Below are 12,645 nucleotides of genomic sequence, written 5' to 3'. Positions count from 1 at the left end.
ACCAGCTTCCTCTGGAAATCCATACAATCCTTAGCCCAAATATAATGTTTCCAGTACTGACTACAACATCTATTTTAGAGTGGGTTCAACATATTTCAATGTGCATTTTATCATATGCTTACCTCATCCCCTTTATAAAGCAGCTCCTATCAGCTCAGCCATTTCCTAATGTTATGCACTAATGGTAATAACATTGTAACAGGTCCGAGAATGCTGTGGCCCAAACTACTCTGATTCCATGTGGCACTCATACCTGGCCCTGTGTCATTCCTGCAGCATTTTAAGACCAGGTTAAAGACTGGATCCCTTCATTTATACTGATCCCATGAACGACCTGACTTGGCTAAAGTTTGTTGTATTTCAAGATTTAAAACAACTTCTTTCTATTATATTTTTCTTTCGGTGGTATTTGATTTAACCTAAAGGAAAACAAAACAACAACCAAAGATTCATTTCTGCCTTTATTAACCGGAGAGGTAAGAGTGCCAGAGTAACAAGTAGTTTCCAAATGCACAATGAAACACAGGAGTGCATTGGCCAAAGAGAATGCAAAATATCAGCTCTTGCTATAAAGCTAACAATGTGCTGCTCTTTTCAGAATTAGAAAACTATAGAATATATTTAATAACAACAAGTGGTATATGTTTTCATGTCAATGAAAAGTGGGTAAATTTAGATTGTTGCTGTTTATGTGCATCTGATCAAATCTTTTCTGCATTTGACATGAAAATACACTCATACAGCTTTTGTTGGTTGGGTCACAATTTTAGAATAAAACAAACTAGACCATTTGCAAACTCATTTACAAAAGCAAGATCACAGACCACAATACTACTCTGGCAGCTTACGTAAGATCTCTGCATGATTTTATTTCAGAATCTCTCTCTATGCAGGAGCTTAATCAAAAAGTATTTAAGTTGTTAGCACCGTGTTTTTAAAGGAAAAAATTTTGTGGTGCTGTATCTAATCTTGTGACCCCCACCTCTACTAAAGCGGACTGGCATTATGTTTAAGATATTCTTAAATTACAGATCAAGGAAATGAATACAGAAGACTTAAGGGCACGCCTTTGAAATTTTTATATTGTAGATTAAAGAAAATATTTTAAAAGCTTTTCTGTGGAATTGATTTTCAGAAGCTAAATGCAACTAGTTCATCTGAAGGCAGCACTGTTGACATAGGAGCTCCCGCTGAGGGAGAACAACCTGAGGTTGAACCTGAAGAATCTCTGGAACCTGAAGCCTGTTTTACGGAAGGTGAGGAAACAATGTGTGTACGCTCATTAGACTTCTCTGATCTAGCCATCTATTCTCTCCCTCCCGGGCTTGCTCTAATCATCCATATCTATCCAACAACTCTTCCTTTACTTGTCTGTTTGTTGCTTTTTCTATATCAAAACACAGATGATTTTTGAAAAGGTAAGATTTAATTTATGTAATCAGATATTCTATTTTTGTGAATCCTGTTCAACTTTAAGAAATGCTGTTAACTATCTGGGTTTTTTGGTGGCCTTCTAGAATCTTTGATAGGAGAGAAAGCCAAATCATACATCTCTCTCTTTAGCTTTAAAATAAAAAAGAAAACAATTTTAAATCAAAGAAGTAATTTATTGTTTACTGTTTTGTCAGGTCATAATGGGTATGAATTGATTAATGTATATTTCAAACTGTCCATGAATAACAGTTACCTGTATCTGTCAAGGTCAAATATTTTGTATTAGCTCTGAATGATACTAGATTGTAGATAATGAAATGCCAAAATATACTGAGTCATATAATACAGGGCTCCATGCCATTTGAGTAATACTAAGAGGATTTTGTGAAGAAAACTAAAATTATGTTATCTGAAGTATGCATCAGTTATCTCTTGAACAATAATGTTGTGTATCAAACCACCCAGAACTTCTTATCATATAACAAAAAAACATATATTTTTGCTCACAAGCCCATGGCTGGCTAGGTGGTTTTGCTGATCTTGGTTAAGATTAGTCATACGGCTGAGGTCTTAGATGAGACTGCTGCCTGACTCAGCTCCATCCACACACTGGCCCAGGCTTGTTCTCATAGCGAAAGCAAAGGAGCAGGAGAGGAAGCCTAAATGCCAAGCACTTAATCCTCCACTTACATCAGGTTTGCTCCTGTCCTGTTCACCAAAGCAGAGTCGCCAATCCAGATTCAATGTGGGAATGCGCTACATACAAAGAGGCGTAAAAAATTAGTGCAATATTACAGAGTATGAAATTCCTTATATTTCTTATATAAATCACTATTGTAGGTACAGAACTTTTTCTCTAAAGCCCTAGGAATCACTTCACTCTTAACCCATTTTTTTAGTTAACAGCTATTTAACAATTCATACTATGTCTTAGACCCAGATTCAAAAATAATTGCTTAAGCAAAAGTTTATTTTAATAATAATGACTGTAGTAATGCTATTTAATTACAACTGATTCTAAAAGTGTTTCATTCATTTTCATTTTATTTAAGAACGTTAAAGCAGTTTTAATTTAGACTTAAGCTAACTTTAAAAATATGTGATTATACAAATGTTGGAAATCAAAATTGAGGTCAATAGATTCAAGGCTTTTGCAGATGATTATGTTACATACACCTATTGCTTTTGGACTTAAATGCATTGGAGAAAACAAATATTTATATATTAATTGTCAATTTTTAAATTATTTCAGAAAGAGCTATTTGTTCAGCATAAGTTATGAGGGAAGCCACTTTTCTTCACTATTTCCTCCAAAATTCTGCACACATTTCAGTGACGTTGATTATGAAAAAAATTATGACTTTACGAAACATTTAAGTGGTATATCACAAAAATAATTTCTGTAGCATTAGTTATTACTCCTTCCAGACCATTAGCTTATTTTTAGGGTCACAATATATGCATAATAATATTTATGGTAATATCAGCATTTGTCTTTTGTGAAGTTAAAAAAAAGCATTTAAGGGCTCAAAAAAAAAAAAAAAAAAAAAAAAAAGCATTTAAGTATGAAATGTCACCAACATAACATTATAGAAAACAAAAATAATACATAGACACCCACCAACCAACTTTAACAATTTGAATATTTTTGTAATATTTGCTTCAGACTTTTTATTTAAGAATAAAACAGGTACAGATTTGGCCCCTTTTGTTCCCTTTCAGTATCCCATTCCCTTGCTTTTGTCTCAGAAGTGAATCAATATCCCAAATTTGGCATTTATCCTTCCCACTGATGTTGGTCTTTTTATGTTAAACAGTGTTTTTTCATCCCATATCCTCTTTAGGGGAAAAAAAAACCCTTAAATCCAGTTCCATTTAATTCATTACAACAAATATTTTCAGGGCATGTAATTCTTCTTAATCCTTTGGGAGTCAGAAATGTGAGAAAGATCTTGCCTCAAAGAAACAAGAAATACAATGCTATTTCTTTCTTTCTTGAGAAACTAATAACATTTAAGGGGACTTCATTAAATTTTCATGAAACAGGATATGATCTGGCTGACGTTATAAAGTATCATCTGTTAAATATTTATGCATTAAAATATTAAGCTCCTTCAAAATGAGGTTTCCATTTTTCTATTCATTGAAGGAGAGCTCTCTGTCATGGTTAAAGCTCTATGTCATGACTCCTCTCTCACACCCCAGCTCCCCAATATACTGTGTGCTGCCAGGTCCTGTCAACTCAGCAGTATCTTTTGATTCCTGACCACTATCACTAGCATTACCCTTGCTTTCACTTTCTTTAACGTTAAGTTGACTGAATCTCATAGACTCTGGACTCCTTTTCCATCTTCTCTCTTCTAGTCATCCACTGCCTTGTGCAGGTAAAGATCATTCTAAATCAGTATTCTTATCAGGTAAATCTCCATAACTCCCAAATAAATCCCTCAATGTTTTCCCCATTAGATAGCACATAAAATCTAAGTTCTCTAACTGAATCATTCGGGTCCTTTTGAGATTGGCTTTAGAGTGTCTTTTCTAGTCTTGACTCCCAATTCTCTGCTTCATACAATTTCTAGACTTTTCCATCACCAAAGTTTATTAATATCACTTTTTCTGCATTCCTTTACAGCTCCATGTACTAGACCTGATTCTTACGCATCCTTCAAAGTCTAGCCCCAAGTCCACTTTTTCTGTAAAGCTCAGTATTAGAAATTTATTTTTTAACATCTTTATTGGAGTATAATTGTTTCACAATGGTGTGTTAGTTTCTGCTCTATGACAATGTGAATCACCTGTACGTATACATATATCCCCATATCTCCTCCCTCTTGCGTCTCCCTCCCAACCTCCCTATCCCACCCCTCTAGGTGGTCACAAAGCACCAAGCTGAGCTCCCTGCGCTATGCATCTTCTCCCCATTATTGTAGCTGTCTGTTTTACATTTGGTAGTGTATATATGTGCATGCCATTCTCTTACTTCATCCCAGCTAACCCTTCGCCCTCCCCGTGTCCTCAAGTCTGTTCTCTACGTGTACATCTTTATTCCTGTCCTGCCCCTAAGTTCTTCAGAACTTTTTTTTTTTTAGACTCTATACATATATATGTTACAATACGGTATTTGTTTTTCTCTTTCTGAGTTACTTCACTGTGTATGACAGATTCTAGGTCCATCCACCTCACTACAAATAACTCAATTTTGTTTCTTTTTATGGCTGAGTAATATTCCATTATATATATGTGCCACATTTTCTTTACCCATTCATCTGTCGATGGATACTTAGGTTGCTTCCATGTCCTGGCTATTGTAAATAGAGATGCGATGAACATTGTGGTACATGACTCTTTTTGAATTATGGTTTTCTCTGGGTATATGCCCAGTAGTAGGATTGCTGGGTCCTATGGTAGTTCTATTTTTAGTTATTTAAGGACCCTCCATACTGTTCTCCATAGTGGCTATATCAATTTACATTCCTACCAACAGTGCAGGAGTGTTCCCTTTTCTCCATACCCTTTCCAGAATTTATTGTTTGTAGATTTTTTGATGATGGTCATTCTGACCAGTGTGAGGTGATACCTTATTGAAGTTTTGATTTGCATTTCTCTAATGATTACTGATGTTGAGCATCCTTTCATGTGTTGGTTGACAATCTGTATATCTTCTTTGGCGAAATGTCTATTTAGGTCTTCTGCCCATTTTTGGATTGGATTGTTTGGTTTTTTTTGATATTGAGCTGCATGAGCTGTTTATATATTTTGGAGATTAATCCTTTTTCCTTTGATTCATTTGCAAATATCTTCTCCCATTCTGAGGGTTGTCTTTTTGTCTTGTTTATGGTTTCCTTTGCTGTGCAAAAGCTTTTAAGTTTCATTAGGTCCCATTTGATTATTTTTGTTTTTATTTCCATTTCTCTAGGAGGTAGGTCAAAAAGGATCTTGTTGTGATTTATGTCATAGACTGTTCTGCCTATGTTTTCCTCTAAGAGTTTTATAGTGTCTGGCCTTACATTTAGGTCTTTAATCCATTTTGAGTTTATTTTTGCGCATGGTGTTAGGAAGTGTTCGAATTTCATTCTTTGACATGTAGCTGTCCAGTTTTCCCAACACCACTTATTGAAGAGGCTGTCATTTCTCCATTGTATATTCTTGCCTCCTTTATCAAAGGTAAGGTGACCATATGTGCATGGGTTAATTTCTGGGCTTTCTGTCCTGTTCCATTTATCTATATTTCTGGGTTTTTTTGCCGGTACCATACTGTCTTGATTATTGTAGCTTTGTAGTATAGTTTGAAGTCAGGGAGCCTGATTCCTCCAGCTCTGTTTTTCTTTCATAAGATTGCTTTTGCTATTTGGGGTATTTTGTTTTTCCATACAAATTGTGAAACTTTTTGTTCTAGTTCTGTGGAAAATGCCATTGGTAGTGTGACAGGGATTGCATTGAATCTGTAGATTGCTTTGGGTAGTATAGTCACTTTCACAATGTTGATTCTTCCAATCCAAGAACATGGTATATCTCTCCATCTATTTGTATCATCTTTAATTTCTTTCATCAGTGTCTTATAGTTTCCTACATACAGGTTATTTCTAATTCTATTGAGTCTTCTCCCTTTTATTCTTGATGATTCTGGCTAATCATCTGTCAATTTTGTTTATCTTCTCAAGGAACCATCCTTGAGTTTATTGATCTTTGCTATCGTTTCCTTCATTTCTTTTTCATTTATTTCTGATCTGATCTTTACGATTTCTTTCCTTGTGCTAACTTTGGGGTTTTTTGTTCTTCTTTGTCTAATTGCTTTAGGTGTAAGTTTAGGTTGTTATTTGAGATTTTTCTTGTTTCTTGAGGTAGGATTGTATTGCTATAAACTTCCTCTTAGAACTTCTTTTGCTGCATCCCATAGATTTTGGGTCGTCGTGTTTTCATTGTGATTTGTTTCTAGGTATTTTTTTGTTTCCCCTTTGATTTCTTCAGTGATCTCTTGGTTATTTAGTAGCATATTGTTTAGCCTCCATGTGTTTGTATTTTTTACAGATTTTTTCCAGTGACTGATATCTAGTCTCATAGCGTTGTGGTCGGAAAAGGTACTTGATAAGATTTCAGTTTTCTTAAATTTACCAAGGCTTGATTTGTGACCCAAGATATGATCTATCCTGAAGAATGTTCCATGAGCACTTGAGAAGAAAGTGTATTCTGTTGATTTTTGATGGAATGTCCTATAAATATCAATTAAGTCCATCTTGTTTAATGTATCATTTAAAGCTTGTGTTTCTATATTTATTTTCATTTTTCATGATCTGTCCATTGGTGAAAGAGGGGTGTTAAAGTCCCTCACTATTATTGTGTTACTGTCGATCTCCGCTTTTATGGCTGTTAGCATTTGCCTTATGTATTGAGGTTGTCCTGTGTTGCGTGCATAAATATTTACAATTGTTGTATCTACTTCTTGGATTGATCCGTTGATCATTATGTAGTGTCCTTTTTTGTCTCTTGTAATTGTCTTTATTTTAAAGTCTATTTTGTCTTATATGAGAATTGCTACTCCAGCTTTCTTTTGATTTCCATTTGCATCGAATATCTTTTTCCATCCCCTCACTTTCAGTCTGTATGTGTCCCTAGGTCTGAAGTGGGTCTCTTGTAGACAGCAGATATACAGGTTTTGTTTTTGTATCCATTCAGCCCGTCTTTGTCTTTTGGTTGGAGCATTTAATCCATTTACATTTAAGGTAGTTATCAATATGTATGTTCCTATTACCATTTTCTTAATTGTTTTGGGTTTGTTATTGTAGGTCTGTTCCTTCTCTTGTGTTTCCTGCCTAGAGAAGTTTCTTTAGCATTTGTCATAAAGCTGGTTTGGTGGTGCTGAATTCCCTTAGCTTTTGCTTGTCTCTAACGGTTTTAATTTCTCCGTTGAATCTGAATGATATCCTTGCTGGGTAGAGTAATCTTGGTTGGATGTTTTTCCTTTTCATCACTTTCAATATGTCCTGCCACTCCCTTCTGGCTTGCAGAGTTTCTGCTGAAAGATCAGCTGTTAACCTTATGGGGATTCCCTTGTAAAAAATATGGAACACTTCATGAATTTGCCTGTCATCCTTGTGCAGGGGCCATGCTAATCTTCTCTGTATCATTCCAGTGTTTTATATGTGCTGCCAAAGTGAGTGCAGTATTAGAAATTAATCTGCTAGTAAACTCTCACAATACCTATTTTGCTTTCTATAAATGTAATATCTGTGGGCAAATCTCCCCTACTCAAAATACACATTCTTTTTAGACAAGGCTGTGTTTCACACATTCTGGTTTTATAATTTGTCCAATACAATTCCTTGAATAAACAGCTATTCAATAAGTATTTGTTGACAAACCTTTGATATAGTAGACTGCAAAGGTGTCTGTTACATTATTGCTGATAATAGCTAGAGTTAAAGAAACATAAATATTCAATAATAGGTGGTGTGATGAATTGGGAGACTGGGATTGACATATGTACACTAATATGTACAAAATGGATAACTAATAAGAACCTACTGTATAAAAAAATAAATTAAATAAAATACAAAATAATGTTCAATAATAGTGGAATCTTTATATAAATTTTGTTTATGTCTGGTAATCTTATTTAGAGAAGCATGTGAAACCTTTCAAAATTCTATTTACTTGTAACAAAAAGGGAAATGTTTATATTATACCATTAAGTTAACTAATTAGAAATCAAATATATATAAAGTCTGTATATGAGTGGAATCATACTCATAGGATAAGGATAGGATGGAAATATCAACTTTTGGTGCTTTTACTTCTTTCTGTTGTTCTATAATATGTTTTTATAACGCAATATAATTCATTATAATAGTCCCATAAACACTAAAAAATAGTTGTTGAATGAATGAGTAAAAAAAGTATAGATGATTTCTATTTCTACAAGTGAAAGCCATAGTAAAAACTAGTTATTTACAATATATCAGGTAATAATGTAGATGAATCTCACACCAACACAAATATACATAATCAAAGAGTAATTTTTTTCTTCATTTACTTTGACATATTTTAGACTGTGTGCGGAAGTTTAAGTGTTGTCAGATAAGCATAGAAGAAGGCAAAGGGAAACTCTGGTGGAACTTGAGAAAAACTTGCTATAAGATAGTGGAGCATAACTGGTTTGAAACCTTCATTGTCTTCATGATTCTACTCAGCAGTGGGGCACTGGTAGGTGAAATATGATTTGCTCTTTTACTTTTACCTGAAGTCCTTCACCTTTCCCCTTAATGAACCTCCTCTTACATCTTTTTACAGCAAGGTGTTTGTGAATATGAGAGACATTGTATGATATTTTTAGCACACTACTTAAATAGTAATTTTCATTGTTCTGGAATAGGCCTCAAATTGAATCAAATTTAGATCAGTATGATTTTTTGTGAATATTTAAGGAAGGATCTTTCTTTTAGTCATCAGAACCAGTTCCTGTTAAGAATGAGTATGTAGACATGATATGGGATTATCAGCTAAATATCAAACTGTTTAACATAAGCTCCATTGCTACATAAAACCCACCTGTCTTGTTCATGCTGATTCACTAGTGCCAATCACATTGAATGGCAAATAGTAAACTAACTTAATTACCAATGAGTAGCAAAGTGAAAGCATTACAAACTTATTTTATATCTGATTTCATTCCACAGAGTGGTCAATTTGGTCAAAATATTGATTAATATAATGAAAACAGTGTGTCCCGTTTTCCATTTGGTAATGTAAATGTGGTTACATTTCTTTTATTTGTTTATTTTTCTATTAGTTGCTAGTGTTTGGTGAGTTGATTTTAGTAGGAGGATCATGGCATTATATCTGGAGGCCTCAAAGCCCACCTCTGATTTGATTAAGGATTCTGCAGCCTGTCATGTACTTGGAGCAAAGAAGGTCAGCTCTGTGTTTTAATGCCAAGTGGAGAGGGAACTGTGACATCTTGTCGGTGACTAGTGCCCTTGCTGTAGCAGCTCACGGTTGTCAATTACACCCAGTCAGAGATCACCAAAATGCACCAACATGCACAAAGGCTGGCTTCTGAGGGGGCTTCTAGCTTCAGCTATAGATAGAGTTGAAAAGCATTTAGGCCCTTGTATTGAGCCCCACTTACAAGCCCAGATCCCCCTTTTCTCCAAAAAAAAAATAAAATTCTCCTTTCTCCTTGATCCAGACCACCAGGTTACCCTGATAGTTTCTCTTGTAAGAGGACTGAATTAGATAAATGCTCTTTTCATTCCAGAAGGCCTAGGGACTCCTGCAAATGAATTCCCCCTCCCTTTCCAAAGAGCTCTGCAAAATAATGGCAAAGGGAGGTTCTAGATATACACCACACACATGCCCAGATTGAGCAAGAGAGATAGAGGAGCAAGCTAGAGATCATAATCCATTCCCCTTTCCCAGGCTAAGGGGGCTCCTTGCCTTACATTTGCATTACTGAAGGGCTACAGTCCACAACTCTGCACTGAACAAAGCAGATCTGCTTGCAGATGATTTTCTGCCTCCTGCTGTAGAGAGAAGCAGCTGGCAGTGTCTCAAAAATTTTAAGCTCTTTTGGGGTACCCTGATACCAAAATTTAAAAATTATTTGAATTAATTGGTTGATAAATGCTCAGTCAACAGTCATTTGCATATAGATAACTATAAAGCAAAGTGCAGCTCTGGGCAGCACAAAGTGTTCCACCCTTAAGCACCTGAGAACAGGCTTGCAGCATGTTTTTCTCTAATAAAATACCAATTAGAGACAGTTCATGAAAATGAAATTCAGTGAAGCTTTTTCACTTACAGGCCTTTGAAGATATATATATTGAACAGCGAAAAACCATTAAGACCATGTTAGAATATGCTGACAAAGTTTTCACTTATATATTCATCCTGGAAATGCTTCTCAAGTGGGTTGCATACGGCTTTCAAGTGTATTTTACCAATGCCTGGTGCTGGCTAGATTTCCTGATTGTCGATGTGAGTATTCCGAACATTCTTGTTTCATTCTGTTGGCATGTGAACGATATGTGCTAGCAATGGTGCCTGGCGCATAAAAGGCACTCAGGAAGTACTGCATGGCCCCAAATATAAATGATGGTTCCCATCTTCCCAATAAGAAAATGCCCCAAAACAATTTTTTTGCTGGTTTAAATGTATATACTTTCAGAGATGAAACAGTCAAATGGAACTTATTGTATGTATTGATTTAGTTTAAATTAATATTTAAGATTCCAAGTTATACAAAATAATATATTACCATAGAAGTTTTGCTTTTATCACTCTCACATTTCATACAATAACTGTATTTAAATTCTTCAAGGGCATCTTTGATGTTACTATATTCATCATCACCAGAGCCTGTTGCAAAGTGTTTGTCCCACAGGTAGATTACTAATTCCAAAAAATTTGAAAGTCCAAATAGCAAGAGACACTTCTTGATTTGTATGATGGCAGAAACAGATTGGCTATTGGACCAATTATTTAAAAGTTTTGTGAAACCACGAAGGTGTTGAAAATAAAGATGCAGTATCAGAATATGAAGCTTTAAAAATATGAATATAAGGTTATTCCCTGATTTTTGAGGGAGAATTCTGAGGAAGATCTCACCTTTTTTAATGCATATAATATCTTAACTAAAAAAAAAAATTTAAATCACTTTCATTTAGTTTTGGAGATTTACTTCTTAAACCCCTTTTAAATTAATAGTCCATTTTGAAAGACTAGAAAGGAACTTAAAGGCCTTTTGTCTAGAAAAGACTAGGCGAGCCAGTGAGAATAGGGGACAGGACACCTGCGGGGAGGGGACGGGTGATGCTCAGAGCTAAGGGAGGAGGAGGGCTCTGGAATTTTCAGGAAAGCACAATGTGTTAAGTAGTGTACTTTAAAGATAATATTCTGTTGATTATAATAATTCCTTGGCAATTAAAGATGTATTTTGAAATATAAAATTTACATATGTTGCTAGCAAAGAAAAAAATGGACCCTTTCATGGAGAAAATTATTTTTTACAACTTCAGGTGAAAAATATATCAACTTTTAATTTAGTAGGAGTTTTCTGATCACCAAACAGAGGAAAAAATTTGTAAGAGACAAAGAGAATTCTTTAAATTTAAGAGACAAAAATATCTTTTTTCCCTTGAATCTGCCTAAAGCAAATCTATTCTTAAATAACATATAGAGCTACATGAAGAATTATATCAAAAGTTTACCGGCAATGAAATAAGACAATAACTAATACTTAAAACCACATCTGTGTGGACATTACAAACAAAGGAAAAATATACCAAGACAGTACCAGTTATTATATTTGTATAATGAGATTATGGATGATACTTTTCTTTATTTTCTGTATGTGTTATGATTTTTAATAAAAATATCTGGTATTTAATATATCTATGTGATAATAAAGGCATTAAGTCAACACTACCTAAATATAAAGAAATTCTTAAGAGAAATCTAGTTGAAGTCTATAAGCTGCTACTCATATTACCTAGCATACCCTGATATTTACCTTCTTAGATTTAAGAAAACTATTATGATAATGTATTAAACTAATCCATACTTTGCTTTATGTCAAATATATTTATTGAGCATCTATTTTGTTATGGAAGAGACAAATATGAATGCCACTTTTCTGGGCCTATGGGAGCTCACAGACAACTAGTGAGGACAGATAGCATACAGCGAGAAGATGACATCTATATTAAAAGTGCCGTCTGCTTCACTGAGGAAAGAGCAAAGGCTTCATGAGGCCAGGGCAGTGTGAGCTGGCTTTTGAGGGATGACATGTCAGCAGGTACAGATGAGGGGAAGGACACCAAAGCCTTAAAGACACTGATGCATGCCAAGCAGGGCTTGTTCACAAAACACGTGAGGGAAAGCGTTCTGTAATTGGATGATAAGGTAAGAAAGGTAAGTTGGAGAAGAGGTTGAAGGACCTGAGATGCCATACAAAGAGATTTAGATTTACGATTTAGTAATGAAGCCGCTAAAGAATTGTCTATGGAAAGTGACAAGAAAAGCTCACTCTTTCAGGGAGAGAAATTTGGTGGAGGTGTCAGTGATGGAATAGAAGGAGATTACTATTTACAGGCCAAAGACCAATAAAGATCAAAAAGAGAAGAGGGGGCTTCCCAGGTGGCGCAGTGGTTGAGAGTCCGCCTGCTGATGCTCCCAAAAAAAAAAAAAAAAAAAAAAAAAAAGAGAAGAGGTTCT

At 34.9% G+C, this 12,645-nt stretch overlaps 1 protein-coding gene and 1 non-coding gene across 14 annotated transcripts in view; one reads left to right on the top strand and one right to left on the bottom strand.

Moving 5' to 3' along the window:
• Window positions 1-12,645, top strand: part of SCN2A (sodium voltage-gated channel alpha subunit 2) — a 146,591-nt gene that overhangs the window by 116,167 nt on the left and 17,779 nt on the right. For all 13 annotated transcript variants that reach the window (XM_024735852.1, XM_024735862.1, XM_024735860.1 and 10 more), the window contains 3 exons: window positions 1,136-1,256; window positions 8,480-8,634; window positions 10,234-10,407. In XM_024735852.1, coding sequence (XP_024591620.1) covers window positions 1,136-1,256; window positions 8,480-8,634; window positions 10,234-10,407 — 450 coding nt within the window. The remainder of the gene's footprint in view (window positions 1-1,135; window positions 1,257-8,479; window positions 8,635-10,233; window positions 10,408-12,645) is intronic.
• On the bottom strand, window positions 7,488-7,593 carry LOC112393651 (U6 spliceosomal RNA). Its single transcript, XR_003001966.1, has one exon. It is a non-coding gene; the product is annotated as a U6 spliceosomal RNA (small nuclear RNA).

Source organism: Neophocaena asiaeorientalis, unplaced genomic scaffold (genome assembly GCF_003031525.2).
Source record: "Neophocaena asiaeorientalis asiaeorientalis breed wild unplaced genomic scaffold, Neophocaena_asiaeorientalis_V1.1 scaffold72, whole genome shotgun sequence".
Classification (NCBI taxonomy): Eukaryota; Metazoa; Chordata; class Mammalia; order Artiodactyla; family Phocoenidae; genus Neophocaena; species Neophocaena asiaeorientalis.
This window is presented reverse-complemented; position numbering and strand designations above follow the sequence as displayed.